The sequence below is a fragment of the Chrysoperla carnea genome, chromosome X (genome assembly GCF_905475395.1).
Source record: "Chrysoperla carnea chromosome X, inChrCarn1.1, whole genome shotgun sequence".
Taxonomy (NCBI): domain Eukaryota; kingdom Metazoa; phylum Arthropoda; class Insecta; order Neuroptera; family Chrysopidae; genus Chrysoperla; species Chrysoperla carnea.
The window spans coordinates 12,994,184-13,008,522 of NC_058342.1; the positions used below are offsets into that span (position 1 = coordinate 12,994,184).

Below are 14,339 nucleotides of genomic sequence, written 5' to 3' on the forward strand. Positions count from 1 at the left end.
AAGTATAAAATAGTAGCTTTTATATATATATGCCTTGTTGCTGTCATTTTCCTTTATTTGTAACATCTTTAACTGTACTATTGTTAGCACTTTCTGTCCTATTATTCAATTATTCATTCATAAGTTAATAATAATAAATCCTTTGCATGCTCAAATTTATTATAATTCCACTTTTAAATAAAAGAGAATGCCAAAACTGTGGGATTCGATATATTAGAATGTAGATATCGATATTTAGCAATCCAATTTGGTTTCTGATTTATAATTTGGAAATTTTAACGACGATTATTTGTAAAAATGTTTATTATTTGTAAAACTAAACTAAAAATGAGCTTCTCTTTTTTTTATGTAAACGAATATGTTGTGTCCTGGGCACGTGTCCCGTGTGCCCTTATGGCAAAGACGGAACTGCTATTCAAGACAGCCTATACTTGGTATTTCAACAGTTAACTCATTCAATCGTTTTTTTTTTCACTTGTTAATAGATAAATTTTGTAAATTTTTTTCGATACGATGAAATATTGACATTTATGACAAATTAAAAATTTTAATATACAACTTTTTTTCAGAAATTGTTGAGTACAAGTTAAATTTTATACTACATCGTTATGAGAAGCAGTAGTTCAGAATTACTCCTCGATGAACAAGGAGAACTTCGAAAACGTCAACTTCAAGTTTTAACACAACCAAAACGTACTATAAAATCCACCGAAAAATCATTACGTGAACAAGCTTGGTTTTATACAACTGCATTATTAGTATTATTTTCTGTATTGTCTGGCTCATCATTGCTGTTTCTCGTACCATTGTATGTAGATCCAGCATTATCAACATTAGTTGCCGATTTTGTACAAGAACCAGTTACATGTATTACGTCTCGGCGAGAAGATTTAACTGGTTTATTAAATTGTTCGTGGAATTCATGTCGTGAAGGTGAGTCAAGAATAATAGTAAAAATATTAGTGTAGGTCGTAACGAGGCACGAGCTCGAAAAACTTAGGAACAAATTTATTTAGTTAAGTTTTTTTAGGTTAGGTTAGGTTAGTGTGAATGTCTTGGGGTGAGACAACTTCAGACCATAGGGTCTGTTATGGTACCAAAAAAGAATGTTGGCCCATGCCCGACCACTGCTCGATGAACCATTTGGAGCTGTTTAAGAACACTTTAACATCAACGGACTTTAGGTTGGAGTGGCCGCAAAAAAGGCTGAATAAAAGGAATACATGTCGTCAAGGCAAGAGCTGTCAGTGGCAGAGAAGATGAGACATCATTTCCTCCTCCTCCAAACTGTGTCATCTCCTAGAATAGCCAGTGTCAGATGCAACGCAACGACTTTGCTTTTGTAGGTCTTCTGAAGATGTATAAGATCTTCAGCACGCCGGTGATTATACTCAAACCATATTTGTCTTGTAATATCACAAGTGCTGGGCTTGTGATACTACAAGGCTTTTTTAAGAAGTCAATAAAAATTGACTCCTTCAATGAAATTTCTGAAAACCCATGTTGCCGGGCTGCATAGTGGTCAGGTTATTCCCACTGCTTGGGGAGGGGGCAAGTTCACTTTTTTTTTCGATTAACCTAAAAAACTTAATCCAAAAGTTACCAAAAATTTTTTTTCCTGAATGGATCCGTTTGCAAAATATTGCATTCTAAAACGAATTGTGTCTGTTAATTCTAAGCAATTCAAATTTTGAACTTAAATGAAACTATGAAAAAAATCACCATGAAGATTGTCATAGATACTTCTCGAATATTCAATTTTGGTATTGCTATGAATAATTGAATATATTGTATACTTGTGCTATTAATATTGCTTATTATTGTACACATGTATGGATTGTATACTATTGTCGGGGAGCATGGTAGGTTAGGGCGAGGGGTCAGCTAAATCGATCAAAGCGCTGATATCTTATAAAATTTGCAATAAATCATTCTTTTTTTTTTAAATACCGTTAATTTTCAATTTTTTATATGTAAATGGTACAGTCAATGTCAAATTAAAGTTATTGAAAAAAAAAGAATTAATTAAACTTGTTGCATTAGAAATTGTGAAAATAAGTGACGTCATTGGGTAAATAATATTTTTTAAATTTAAATTTGTTAGAAAATAGTATTTTCAATGTAAATCATTTATACAATCCATAGACCTATACGATAGTCCATTCATACCATTTTATTTTAATAAACTAGTTTGTCGTTAATATGGTAGCTCCCCGAAATTAAACTCATGCACGGAGCGAATAAGGTATAAATCATAATTCTCCGTAAATGTATGCCTAACAATACCGAAGCTGCATATTCGATATTTCGACAAGTGTAGTACATTTATAATTATGTTCATCCTATTACCATGTTAACTTCAAGCGGTTAGTGTTGAAATAAGTAACAAAATATAATACATGTGATGCCATCTATTATTACTTATTGGTTCTATTATCAATAGTATGGTAATACATATGACGTAATTTTGTAAGATAGAATGTTCTTATATAAAAATGTATGTACCAACAGAATAAAATATAGTTCGTTACAAAACATAGTTGTGTTCACTTCTAAGAGGTTATGGGCCTCACGTGTTCAAGTACTGCGTTATATAAAAAGTAATCCACATGTTCATAATTAAAAGAAATCTTAAAATATTTCATACATCTTCCAGTAAAATATTTTTAAATAGTGTTAATTCATTTTAAATTTTCTAAATAAATCCATTTGTGTTAAAATTTTGGCTAAAATTTTGTTGGAAAATTTCAAAGTGAAAACATGTCGGGAAACGTGATAACAAGTATTACGAAACTCAAAGGAAGAGAAAATTATGAAGAATGGGCGTTTGCAGTTGAAAACTTTCTCGTTCTAGAAGGCATGGAAAAATGTTTGAGACAAAATGATGAGGCAACCGATGCCAAAGCACGTGCAAAAATTATTCTTACAATAGAACCAGGTTTATACGTGCATATTAAAAATGAAACAACGGCATCAGGACTATGGGCGAAGCTACGAAAAATGTTTGATGATAACGGTTTTACTAGAAGAATTGGATTATTGCGAAATCTGATTTCAATACGACGTGAAAATTGCGTGTCCATGGCACAATATGTGACCGCAATAGTGGAAACAAGCCAGCGATTGAATAATACTGGTTTCACAATAAATGAAGAGTGGGTTGGGTCGCTACTTTTAGCAGGATTACCCGAGAAATTCTCACCGATGATCATGGCCATTGAACATTCCGGTATAGATATAACGGCTGATTCAATCAAGTCGAAGCTTATAGATATGGATGATTCAAATGAAATCAACAGCGGAAGTACCCAGAGCGCATTTGCTGGTAAAAAATGGCAGCCCAAGAAATATGAAGGAAACCGAATGAATAGAAATGCAAACATAGCTAACGTCAGTACGCCAGAAACGTCAAAATCAAACATTAAATGCTATAGATGTAAAAAGGAAGGGCATTACAAAAATCAGTGTAAATTTACAGAAAAGAAAAATCAATCAAATGCATTTAGCGCTATTTTTCTAAGCAGTAAATTTAAAACTACAGATTGGTACATTGATTCAGGCGCCAGCATGCATATGACAGCAAGAAAACAATGGCTTAAAAATGTGTCAAATCAGCCACTTGTTGACGAGATTGTCATTGCTGACAAATCAATGATTTCTGTGAATTGTTGTGGTGATACACAAATAACAACAATAGTTAACAACACAGAATATGATATACCTGTCACAGAAGTGTTATACGTGCCAAACCTTGCTACAAACTTACTTTCAGTGAGTCAACTTATTAAGAAGAGAAATAAGGTAATTTTTAATGACAATCGTTGCCTGATTTATAACCAAAGAAACGAACTGATCGCAACAGCAGACTGTATGGATGGTGTTTACAAGTTAAATGTAAAACAAGTAGACTGTTTGTTTACACCAGTATCCGGACGTATATGGCATCGTAGATTTGCGCATTTAAATAGCACCGATCTTGAAAAAATGAGAGATGGTGCAGTAACAGGAATGTCATATACAGATAAATCCCAAGTAAACAAAACAAACTGTGTAGTATGTTGCGAAGGAAAACAATCAAGATTACCATTTACACATATTGGTAACAGAAGTAAAGAGTTTCTTCAGACTGTACATGCAGATATTTGTGGTCCCATGGAAACTGAATCAATTGGAAAATCTAAATATTTTCTATTATTTGTGGACGATAAAAGCAAAATGATCTTTGTTTATTTTTTAAAAACAAAAGATGAAGTACTAAATAATTTTAAAGCATTTAAAAATATGGCAGAGAATCAAACAGGTAAAAAAATAAAAATTTTTAGGACTGATAATGGGTCGGAATTTTGCAATAAGCAATTTGACAATTTTTTAAAAGAAGCAGGAATATTGCACCAAAAGACAAACCCATATACTCCTGAACAAAATGGAATGAGTGAACGGCTAAATCGTACAATCGTAGAAAAGGCCAAATGTCTATTGTTCGATGCATGTTTAACCAAACGTTTTTGGGCAGAGGCAGTGAATACTGCAGTGTATTTAAGAAACAGGTCAATAGCATCAGGTCTAGGCAATAGAACACCATTTGAAGTGTGGACAGGAAATAAGCCAGATGTTAGTCATTTACGCATATTCGGCAGTAAAATAATGGTCCACATACCGAAAGAGAAGAGACTTAAGTGGGATAAAAAAGCAACCCAATGTATCTTAGTCGGCTATTCAGATAATGTAAAAGGCTATAGAGTATACAATCCCAACAATAACTCTATAACAACTAGTAGAGATATCGTCGTGATTGAGGAGGGGAATGGTTCCACAGCTACAGAAATGCCTATAAACATAACCGAATCTCAGCAAGATTTTGTTATGAAAACAGAAATATCAGAAGCAGTGGGAAACCACGATGATGCATCAAAGGTGGAGGTAAAACCAGAATCTCAATCTTCTACTACAGTTACAGAGCAGCAAGAGCAACAGAATCTTCCAGAACAGCATGAGCAGCAAGTGAATCTTCCAGTACAACAAGAGCAACAAGTGAATCTTCCTATAGTGTCTAGAGTACGCCGTGTGCATAAAAAACCGAAACGATACTGTTTTACTAGTGCAAGTAGTGAAATTGAATGTGGTGATATAACTCTTGAAGATGCTATAAATGGACCAGAAAGTGCTCAGTGGATACAGGCTATGAACGATGAATTAAATTCATTTGAAGAAAATGAAGCCTGGGAAGTTGTGGACTCACCAGTGAATAATACAGTTGTGCCATGCAAATGGGTGTTCAAACGCAAGATAGATAGTGATAATAATATAACACATCGTGCGAGGTTAGTTGCAAAAGGCTTTCTTCAAAAGCCAGGTATTGACTTTGATGAAACTTTTTCACCTGTGTTAAGACATTCATCATTAAGATTATTTTTAGCTTTGGCGGCTCAGATGAATCTTGATGTAACTCATCTAGACGTGAAGACTGCTTTCTTAAATGGCTTTTTAAAAGAAAAAGTTTATATGAAAATGCCAATAGGTTTTGAATGTAATGATAATAATAAAGTACTTAAATTAAAAAAGGCCATCTATGGTTTAAAGCAATCTTCAAGAGCCTGGTACCAAAGAGTAGATAGTTTTTTAGAATCAGTAGGTTTTAAAAGGTCTCAAGTTGAACCATGTTTATATATTAAAATAAATAATTCAATTAAAATATTTATTGCTCTATATGTTGACGATTTCTTAATTTTCTCAAATAATGTATCAGAAACTGACAAAATTAAGAAAGATTTGTCGTCTATATTTAAAATAAAAGATTTAGGTAGTGTTAAACAATGTTTAGGCATGAGAATTCATGTAGATAAAGAAAATGGTAGTGTAACTTTGGATCAAGAACAATATATTGAAAAATTGTCACAAAAATTCAATATTCAGAATTGTAAAGTTACACATACACCTATTGAAGCTAAGTTGAATTTAAATAAAAGTGAACACTGTAACACTCAATTACCTTATCAACAGTTGATTGGTTGTTTGATGTATTTGGCAGTACTTACCAGGCCAGATATAGTTTTTGCGGTTAATTATTTAAGTCAATTTAACAATTGTTACAGTAATGAACATTGGGCTTATGCTAAAAGAATTTTAAAATATTTAAATTCAACTAAAAGTTTCTGCCTCAGATATACTGCTAATGGTAATTCTAAAATACAAGCCTATGTTGATGCCGATTGGGCTAGCAATGTATTAGATAGACGTTCATATACAGGTTTTTTCTTTACCTTATGTGGAGGAGCTGTATCATGGGAAACTAGGAAGCAGGTTACTGTCGCTTTATCAAGCACAGAGGCAGAATACATGAGTATAGCTGATAGTTGTAAAGAGGCCATATATTTAAGAAATTTACAATATGAAATAACTAAAGAATATTATGTAATAACTATTTTTAATGATAATCAGTCAGCACAGAAATTGGCAAATAATAGCTGTTTACATAAAAGATCAAAACACATTGATATTCGTTTTCATTTTTTTAGACAACATATAAATAATAATATTATTCGTTTGGAATATTTGCCAACGTCAGAAATGCCAGCTGATTTATTTACAAAAGGATTAAGTGCAGTCAAGCACTATAAATTTATTGAAATGTTAGGTTTAAGTAAATAGAACCAAAAAGTCAATGCAAAGTTTTTGCAGATAATTAATAATAGTTTTATTTTGTTAAGTGGGAATGTTGAAATAAGTAACAAAATATAATACATGTGATGCCATCTATTATTACTTATTGGTTCTATTATCAATAGTATGGTAATACATATGACGTAATTTTGTAAGATAGAATGTTCTTATATAAAAATGTATGTACCAACAGAATAAAATATAGTTCGTTACAAAACATAGTTGTGTTCACTTCTGGTTAAAATTAAAAGATAATTATTCAATTTTTTAACTTAAGAATGCAATATTTTGGAAGCTCAATTTAAGAAGAAATACTTCTGTCAACTTTGGATTTAAGTAACAGAGTTTACGTATACCAATTTTTAGGTCAATGGAGTATAAAGTGTATTTGTACTCTCCCAAAAAGGTGTAGGGATAACCTATCCACTTTGCTACTTAACTACATAAATTTTCTGAAACTTTAATGAGCGGTTTATAAAATTCACAAAAAAAATTTCGTCCTAAAATTTACTGAATGAATACATTGGCGGATCCACCCATATGGGCATGATGGGTATGCCCATCACCTAAATAGACTTATGATTTGATAAAATTTAAAAAAAAAATGAATATCTTTAGTTTTCTATTGTTTCTAATTTTATAATAAACCCCCCATATGATAATTTTTGAGGGAAACATTTTTTATTTGTTTAAAAATTCGTTTCAAAGCATGTAGATTCCAAAAATCGGAAAAAAATCCTAGCGAAATCGGTAGAAGAGTATCTTCGGAAATCAATGTGGGTGCCACGTACTTGAATATCAATATCCAGGCAGTGAAAAAAGTGGTTCAGATGTACCGGAGATTCATTAATGATAGTGAATGAACTATCATAAATGAATAACGACTGTGGATGGGAAAATGGAAAACCGAATGTGAACAAAATTTCGCCATGCCAGAATCGGTAGCTCATCTCATGGAAGCATGCGACCAAGATTTGTAGCGTAACTCTTCTAGCCAGCCTAGCTACCGCAGAGATCGCTTTCTACACTTTACGGGGTAAAATCTTGATTGTGTACCTCAATGGGACAAAAATTATTCGGGATTCCTTTCCCAAACATCTGGAAATCGCTTTCGCGGAAATAAACGAACGCTTGAATTTATTTTTTAAGTAAAGAACCTAAATAAAATTATTTAATGTACAATATATACTGATGTTTATTTTATTTGAAGTTGAAAAAATTTAATTAAAATTGGTTTAGTAGTTTAGAGTCTAAATGTAACGTTGTGATGTGTAAACAAACGCACATTTACTTTTGTAATTGTTGTGAGCGAATAAACTATCGTTTTTGCGAGTTTATTAATTTACAAATACACTGTCAAAATCTTGGTCAGGGCATCATATATTTTGTAAACATCTCCTTTGTAGGAATGCACTATATTGATCATGAGCGTATTCATACTCCGATTCGCATTTGACGGATTTTCAGGTACTGTGCCGTACTCATCACCTTTTTTGAGGACTAGATCCGCACTTGAATGAATTTGCTGTATATGAAGATATTCTATGTCGATACCAGTCATAATATTTCAAGAAATAATTTTTTTAATTATAAAAACTATCTTTTTCTGTTTCAGGTTGCACAAGTGATGTGTATCGTTGCACTCATATATATGTTACATACGATCCAGATGTGTTATATTCAGAAATCCAAAATGAAAATCTTAGTTGGAAGCTAGATTCATTACATATGAATACAACATTATCAATAGCACATTCAACGGTTCCATCTGTTATTGAAGAAGCTGTACTATTGGTGAATATAAAAGGATGTGGTTATCCGCCAATGATTCATTGCACCAATTTTACAAGTACATACGGTGTAGAAGGTGTTGAATTTCCATGCTATTATTCAAGAGAGAATAGGACTGTTGTGTTACCCCATTACAACCAAGAGGAACATATCTCCATTATACTACATTATTTTGCAGTTCCATTTGTTATCACGTTAACAACATCGGTTGCATTGTGTGTAATGCATTGTGATTGTACATGTCGTGGAAGTCCAGTTCAATTATCGAAACGACAGAATCGAAGGCCAAGAAATATTAATGATCTTAAGTACGCGCCTTTATACATACTGAGGCAGCCATTTAAGGCGCAGGAAAGTAGTAAAGTCAATAAAAACAAGAAACTCTTTTTTCGAGTAAAATGGATTTTATTAGGTCAAAATGTGATATTCAGTCACAATTTTCAACTCGGCAAATGAATTCTGCAAGGCACAGAGCAATTTTTGTCCAAAACACTGTGCGCATCAATCTCTACACCGCGATGTATTTTACGCGAGACTAAACCGTTTAGCCGATCTTCAGATCTTGTCGATCTAAGGTATGCTTTGAGACGACGAAAAGATGAAACGGCAAAATTGTCAGAATGGAAAGCATTTAGAATAAATTTGGAAACGCATTTATTGCAAATACCGCCTTTGAGTGATTTTTTGACATACCACCCAGCAATGCGTTTTCGCCAAAACTGAATTTTGTCTTAAATCTTTGTTCTTCTTTAATTGAAAATATTGCGGTGATTCAAAAATATATAATCGTCCACTGAATCTGTCTACAGAACATTGAGTCTGTTATGACGCGAACCATAGCTTTCGCAATTCTATGTAGTTTTTATCACAGATATCACTCATGATTTTACAAATTTTCTGAACTCTACTCTAGCGTTTCCTCTTCTTTCAAACAAAATTTTTTTCCCAGCATCAACAGTTCAACAGCCTCGCTAAAATCCAGATTTTCTGTTTGAAGTATTTAACTCAAAGATAAAGTTAAGGAATGTACCGAGCTCAAAATATGCATAGATATCTGACTAGTCAGTAGAAATGCACTTCATGAATGGGTGTATTTACAGGATTATAATGTTAATGGAAATTTATGTGGAGATTTTCTCCATGGGAGGGATTTTAATCATTGGTTCTGTGAACAACTTTTGTCTGGTTGGATGGATCCAAAGTTTTAGATCTAAACATTTTTTACCTAACTCTAGTTTTAAATAACATGAGTATCATTGTCGGCGACCTATATCGGATTGTCTAAAATTTTCAAATGAAAGAACATAATTTGCAACCTCGTGCTGCAACTCAATTACCTTTCATGCAAATCCACTTTTATTTCTTATCACGAAAAGTGCCATTGAAACAATTATGTTGGCCAATTACATTGAAAAATTCGATCATGGCAGTGGCATCTGTGAAACCATTAATGTCAAATATTTTTCGGTATCATTTTTCAAAAACTTACAGCATAAAAGACATGCAATTCTTAAGTTAATTCTATAAGTTTACTTTCCTGCACTTTAATTGGATTCGACATTTGCTAATTTATTTAGAATAAATTTGCTACATTAAGATTTTAATTGGATTTAGATACCCCTGTAGTGATGGTTCAATAAGCACACGAGTAGATATGCTAACTCCTGGATCAACTGGTCAAGGTCGACATTTATTACCTGGAGCTTCAAGTCATTCAGGATGCCGCGGAGAATATAGGCAATGCGGAGATGATGCGGGTAATTGTGCAGGTGAAGCGGCTGAGATTGGTACATATCTACTTTGACGATGTCCATCGTCATAAAACTCGTCGTCATATATTATATAAATAAGGTAACAAATAAATTATTGTTTTACAACACAGATTTCTTTTAATGCAAAAAAGAGATTATAATTAGAGATGAAACGGATAGTGGTTTGGACGGAAACCGGATATTTGGCAAGATAGGGGCCGGAGCGCCGGATATCCGGCTACCGGATATTCGGCCCGGTAGTTCTATTTCACGTATCGTCGAGGTTTTGTGCTTGATTAATTAACTTGAAAGCTTGAAAACTGGTATATGTTTGATTGAATCTTCTTCTAACAGTAACAGATCATCACCGTCTTAATCGCCTGCTAAATAAATGGAAGAAGATGAAACTGGAACCAACTTCACACGTGAAGCTTTTGATACTTTTTGACACCATTTCAATGAAGTGGCAAAAGATAATAGCAGTGATTCTTGCAATCAAAACAAAATCCAATTGCTAACGAGATTGACTTTTTCTTAAAGACATTTCGAATCGATCGCCATCACGACCCATACGTTTGGTGGTTAGTTAATTTGAATTAGTACCCACAGTTGTCAAGATTTGCTAGAATTTATCTTTCTGCACCTGGCAGTAGCGTTTAAAGCGAAAGGCTATTTTTAGCAGCTGGTTTGGCATACGAAACCAAGCGGAGTCGTCTTTTCTTACCAAAAATCCGAAAAATTTGATATTCATTCCCCACAATGCCATTTGTTAATTTTGAGTACTTATATAATTAATAAAACAAACATTTTTGACGTGCGATTATTAAAATAAACTGATATGTAAAATAATGATAATTTTTTGAAATTTATTATCCGAAATTCGGTCGGATGTTAAATTAATATCTGGTATCCGGCCGGATAGTGAAAACAACCGGATACTGGATAGCTACCGGATATTCGTTTCAGCTCTAATTATAATAGATCTATTTATATCTAAATAGATGTACACTTGTTCGTTTGTGTAGATCTATTTACATCACAATTGACGTACACGTCGTACAGTAATTCATCTGTGTACATCAGTGTTGGTCGTTCGCGTTGGTCCACATTTATGCAAGCTTATGTACATAGACACATTGTCATGTGTCACACATATAAGGATAGTTATGAATAGACTCCGCCAGCAATGGAACTATCATGTAAGTGGTGTTCGATGGCACCTTTGCATTCAATCCATCTGTTTGCAAATTTTCATTGTGACAAACTCCCACATTACGATGATAGGTGCTCCATCTTGCTGAAAAGAATAGTCCTCTTCATCCTAAAACTGCCCGCGAATACTTGGCATGATATTTTCATGCAACAAAATTCAAGTAAACAGCACCAGTCACAGTGTTATCAAAAATGAATGTTCCAATTAAACCCCACGCTGACAATCCACATCACACTGTAACTCCTAGTAAAAAAAAGGATTAAAGGAAGGTGCCCAGTAGCTGGAAAAAAGGAAGGTGTGCCCAGTAGCTAGAATTATAACGATTGATAGACGCGATTGTGATCCCTTGGTGGATCTATCTGAAACTCTCTTCTAAGCCGTTTTTCAAAGTCTAGTCTAATATCAGTCATTATTTTAAAAGGGTTATACCTAGATAAAAATAAAAATAAATTACAAAAAATGAGGCATTAAAGTGTGTATACATTTTTTTGGGACACTCCGTATATTATCGTTTGCGTAATTGACTGATTTATATCCATAATGAGAAAAAAAATAGAAAAACAAACTTTGTGGGAAAAACGAAGAACGAAATACATCCAGCCAAATATTTCTGTAACTGTAAAGTAAAATAAGAGTCGATGGCCAAAAATTTTGCTTTATAACTAGTAGCCAGGGGCGTAGTTACCACCGTATCTTGTCCCTTACGTATGCAAGCAAAAATTAGTATAATTATTAAGGGGCCATTCATTCATTACGTAAGCATTTTAGAAAAACTGAAATCGTCTTCAGCTATATTTGATTCAATAAATCAATTTGCCGAATAAAGGGCAAGAAAAGTCTATATTTAATTTGAATTGTTAGGCTAGCTCAATTTCTAGGAGGAAGTGATTATAATCAATAAATATTTTTTTTTAATTTAATGCAAGCAATTTTGTTGCTTTTGTGACAAATCTTCACCCTTCATTTGGCAACCCCAAATAATTTTGATATGGGGCCCCTCCAAGGCGAGCCACGCCACTGCTAGTAGGTCTATAGCGGAACACCGTAACTGGTGATGTTTACTTGAATTTGTTCCAGGAAAGTATCATTATCTATAAGAAATTAATTAGCCATTAGAAATTAATTAGAAACCTGTTTGAAATAGTGTTATATGAAATCTAACCATGCGCATTAGTGAAAAACGGGATGAACCCTTGGGTAAAATAGGGAAATAATTTTTTTTTCGTAAAAAACTCATATCCTGGCCAATTTTTACACACCTTCAATAGCGAAAATTATCCTCACAAGTATTTTTATCAGCAAAATACAGCCATTGTATGCATTCTTATTTTAAAAAATGCATATGCATACAACTCATCAGTATCGTAAATTTTGGTTTCTATTTTCAGACTCTACTACGACATGCTGGAAAGAAGATATCTAACAATATGCACTGTGTAAAACATAATAGCAAAAACTCGAAGTTTATTACTCGACATGTGATAAATACTTAACATAAAATAATTAAATGTTTGGTAAAAATAAAAATTAAAAATTATTTAAAAAAAAAAAATAAAAAAAAACCATTATAGTAAAAAAATTAAGTTAGCGAATAGAAAAAGGTATCGACCTAACAAGAATCTGCGTGTTTTTAAGTATTTATGATATGAAGTATGAAGCTTTTGAGGTCGATGAAAAAAAAACGAGTTGATTTGCTAAATTAGATGTGTGAAAAACAAAAGAGTTTTACATAATACGAATATTCAACTCTTTTAACCGGAAGTAAAATGCATACTGGTAGATTAGTTAGCATCGTTAATTATTATAAATAAAAAATAAAATAAAAAAAAAAACGGAACTTTCATCCACAACAATTTAAAAACCCGACATCTGCTGGCGGAGCAAAGGTTTTCGTGGATAGAGTCTGATGCAAGCCGTCTGCAGTATTTTGTAATGAATACAGTTTGGTGTCAACTAAATTTCATACTTGGTAGTCATTTGGTTTAGAATTATTTCAGTGTGATCCAAAATTATATTTAAAAAAATATGTAATATTATCTAACACAGGGTCAGTTCTAAGAATGCACTTAACCGAATTTAAATAAAATTAAAGAGATTTCACATCGTATAATACAGGAAAAATTGGTTTTAAAAACATAAAAATTAGCACATTTACGAAATTTTGATTATAGTGAGTATAATTATAATTTCGTAGATTAGGAAGTCCATTAACGAGCAAGGTCAAGACCAAAACCAAGACTAGAAGGTCTTAGTCTTGTTTTATATATCTAGTCTTGGTCTTGCAGCAAGGCTCATGATTTTTTTACTTAATCATAAATGCTGACTTTGTTACATTACATCTTTTTTATTTTTCAAAAACTTTGAAGGAAAACCATTTTAGCAAAGGAATACTATTTTAGCTAAAAAATGTACCAGAAAAAAAATTCTCCAGTCACTTCAAAGTTTTGAAAATTTAAGAACTCGAATATAGGAATGAAGTTCTATTTTTAAGACATTCGTCGTAATGAGTTATTTGTTTATTAAGGTAAATTCGATTGAAATAAAATTGTAGAATACTTAAAATATAAATAACTGGTTTATAATCCCAATACATATTATGATGTTACGATCCAATAGTATTAAAAGTTGGGAAATGTCTATAAAACATGTTGACCTCCTTTGAAACTTAAACCGATCAGAGTGCCTAATAAAAAGAACAACTAGTCTCGTCTAGGCGTACAATAAAATTTAACTTTTAATATTTCTTCAATCTTTGAAAGTTTTTAAATTTAAAATATAAGTTCAAATAATAATAATAATAATGAATGCAGAATTTCCTTTTCTGACCATTTCTACAAATACTCATGTTTAATGGTGATAAAACAGTTTAGACTAAAACAATTTTAGGAAACTGAGAATATGGGCTTGGTTTTTATTTTAGTTCA

At 32.6% G+C, this 14,339-nt stretch overlaps 1 protein-coding gene across 1 annotated transcript; it reads left to right on the forward strand.

The window, feature by feature from the left end:
* Positions 1 to 608: 608 nt before the first annotated feature.
* Positions 609 to 12,891, forward strand: LOC123302374. Its single transcript, XM_044885285.1, has 4 exons — positions 609 to 933; positions 8,276 to 8,759; positions 10,066 to 10,302; positions 12,804 to 12,891. The coding sequence occupies exons 1-3, from the start codon at positions 609 to 611 to the stop codon at positions 10,253 to 10,255; spliced, it is 999 nt and encodes a 332-aa protein (XP_044741220.1). The 3' UTR covers positions 10,256 to 10,302; positions 12,804 to 12,891.
* The last annotated feature ends 1,448 nt before the right edge of the window (positions 12,892 to 14,339 follow it).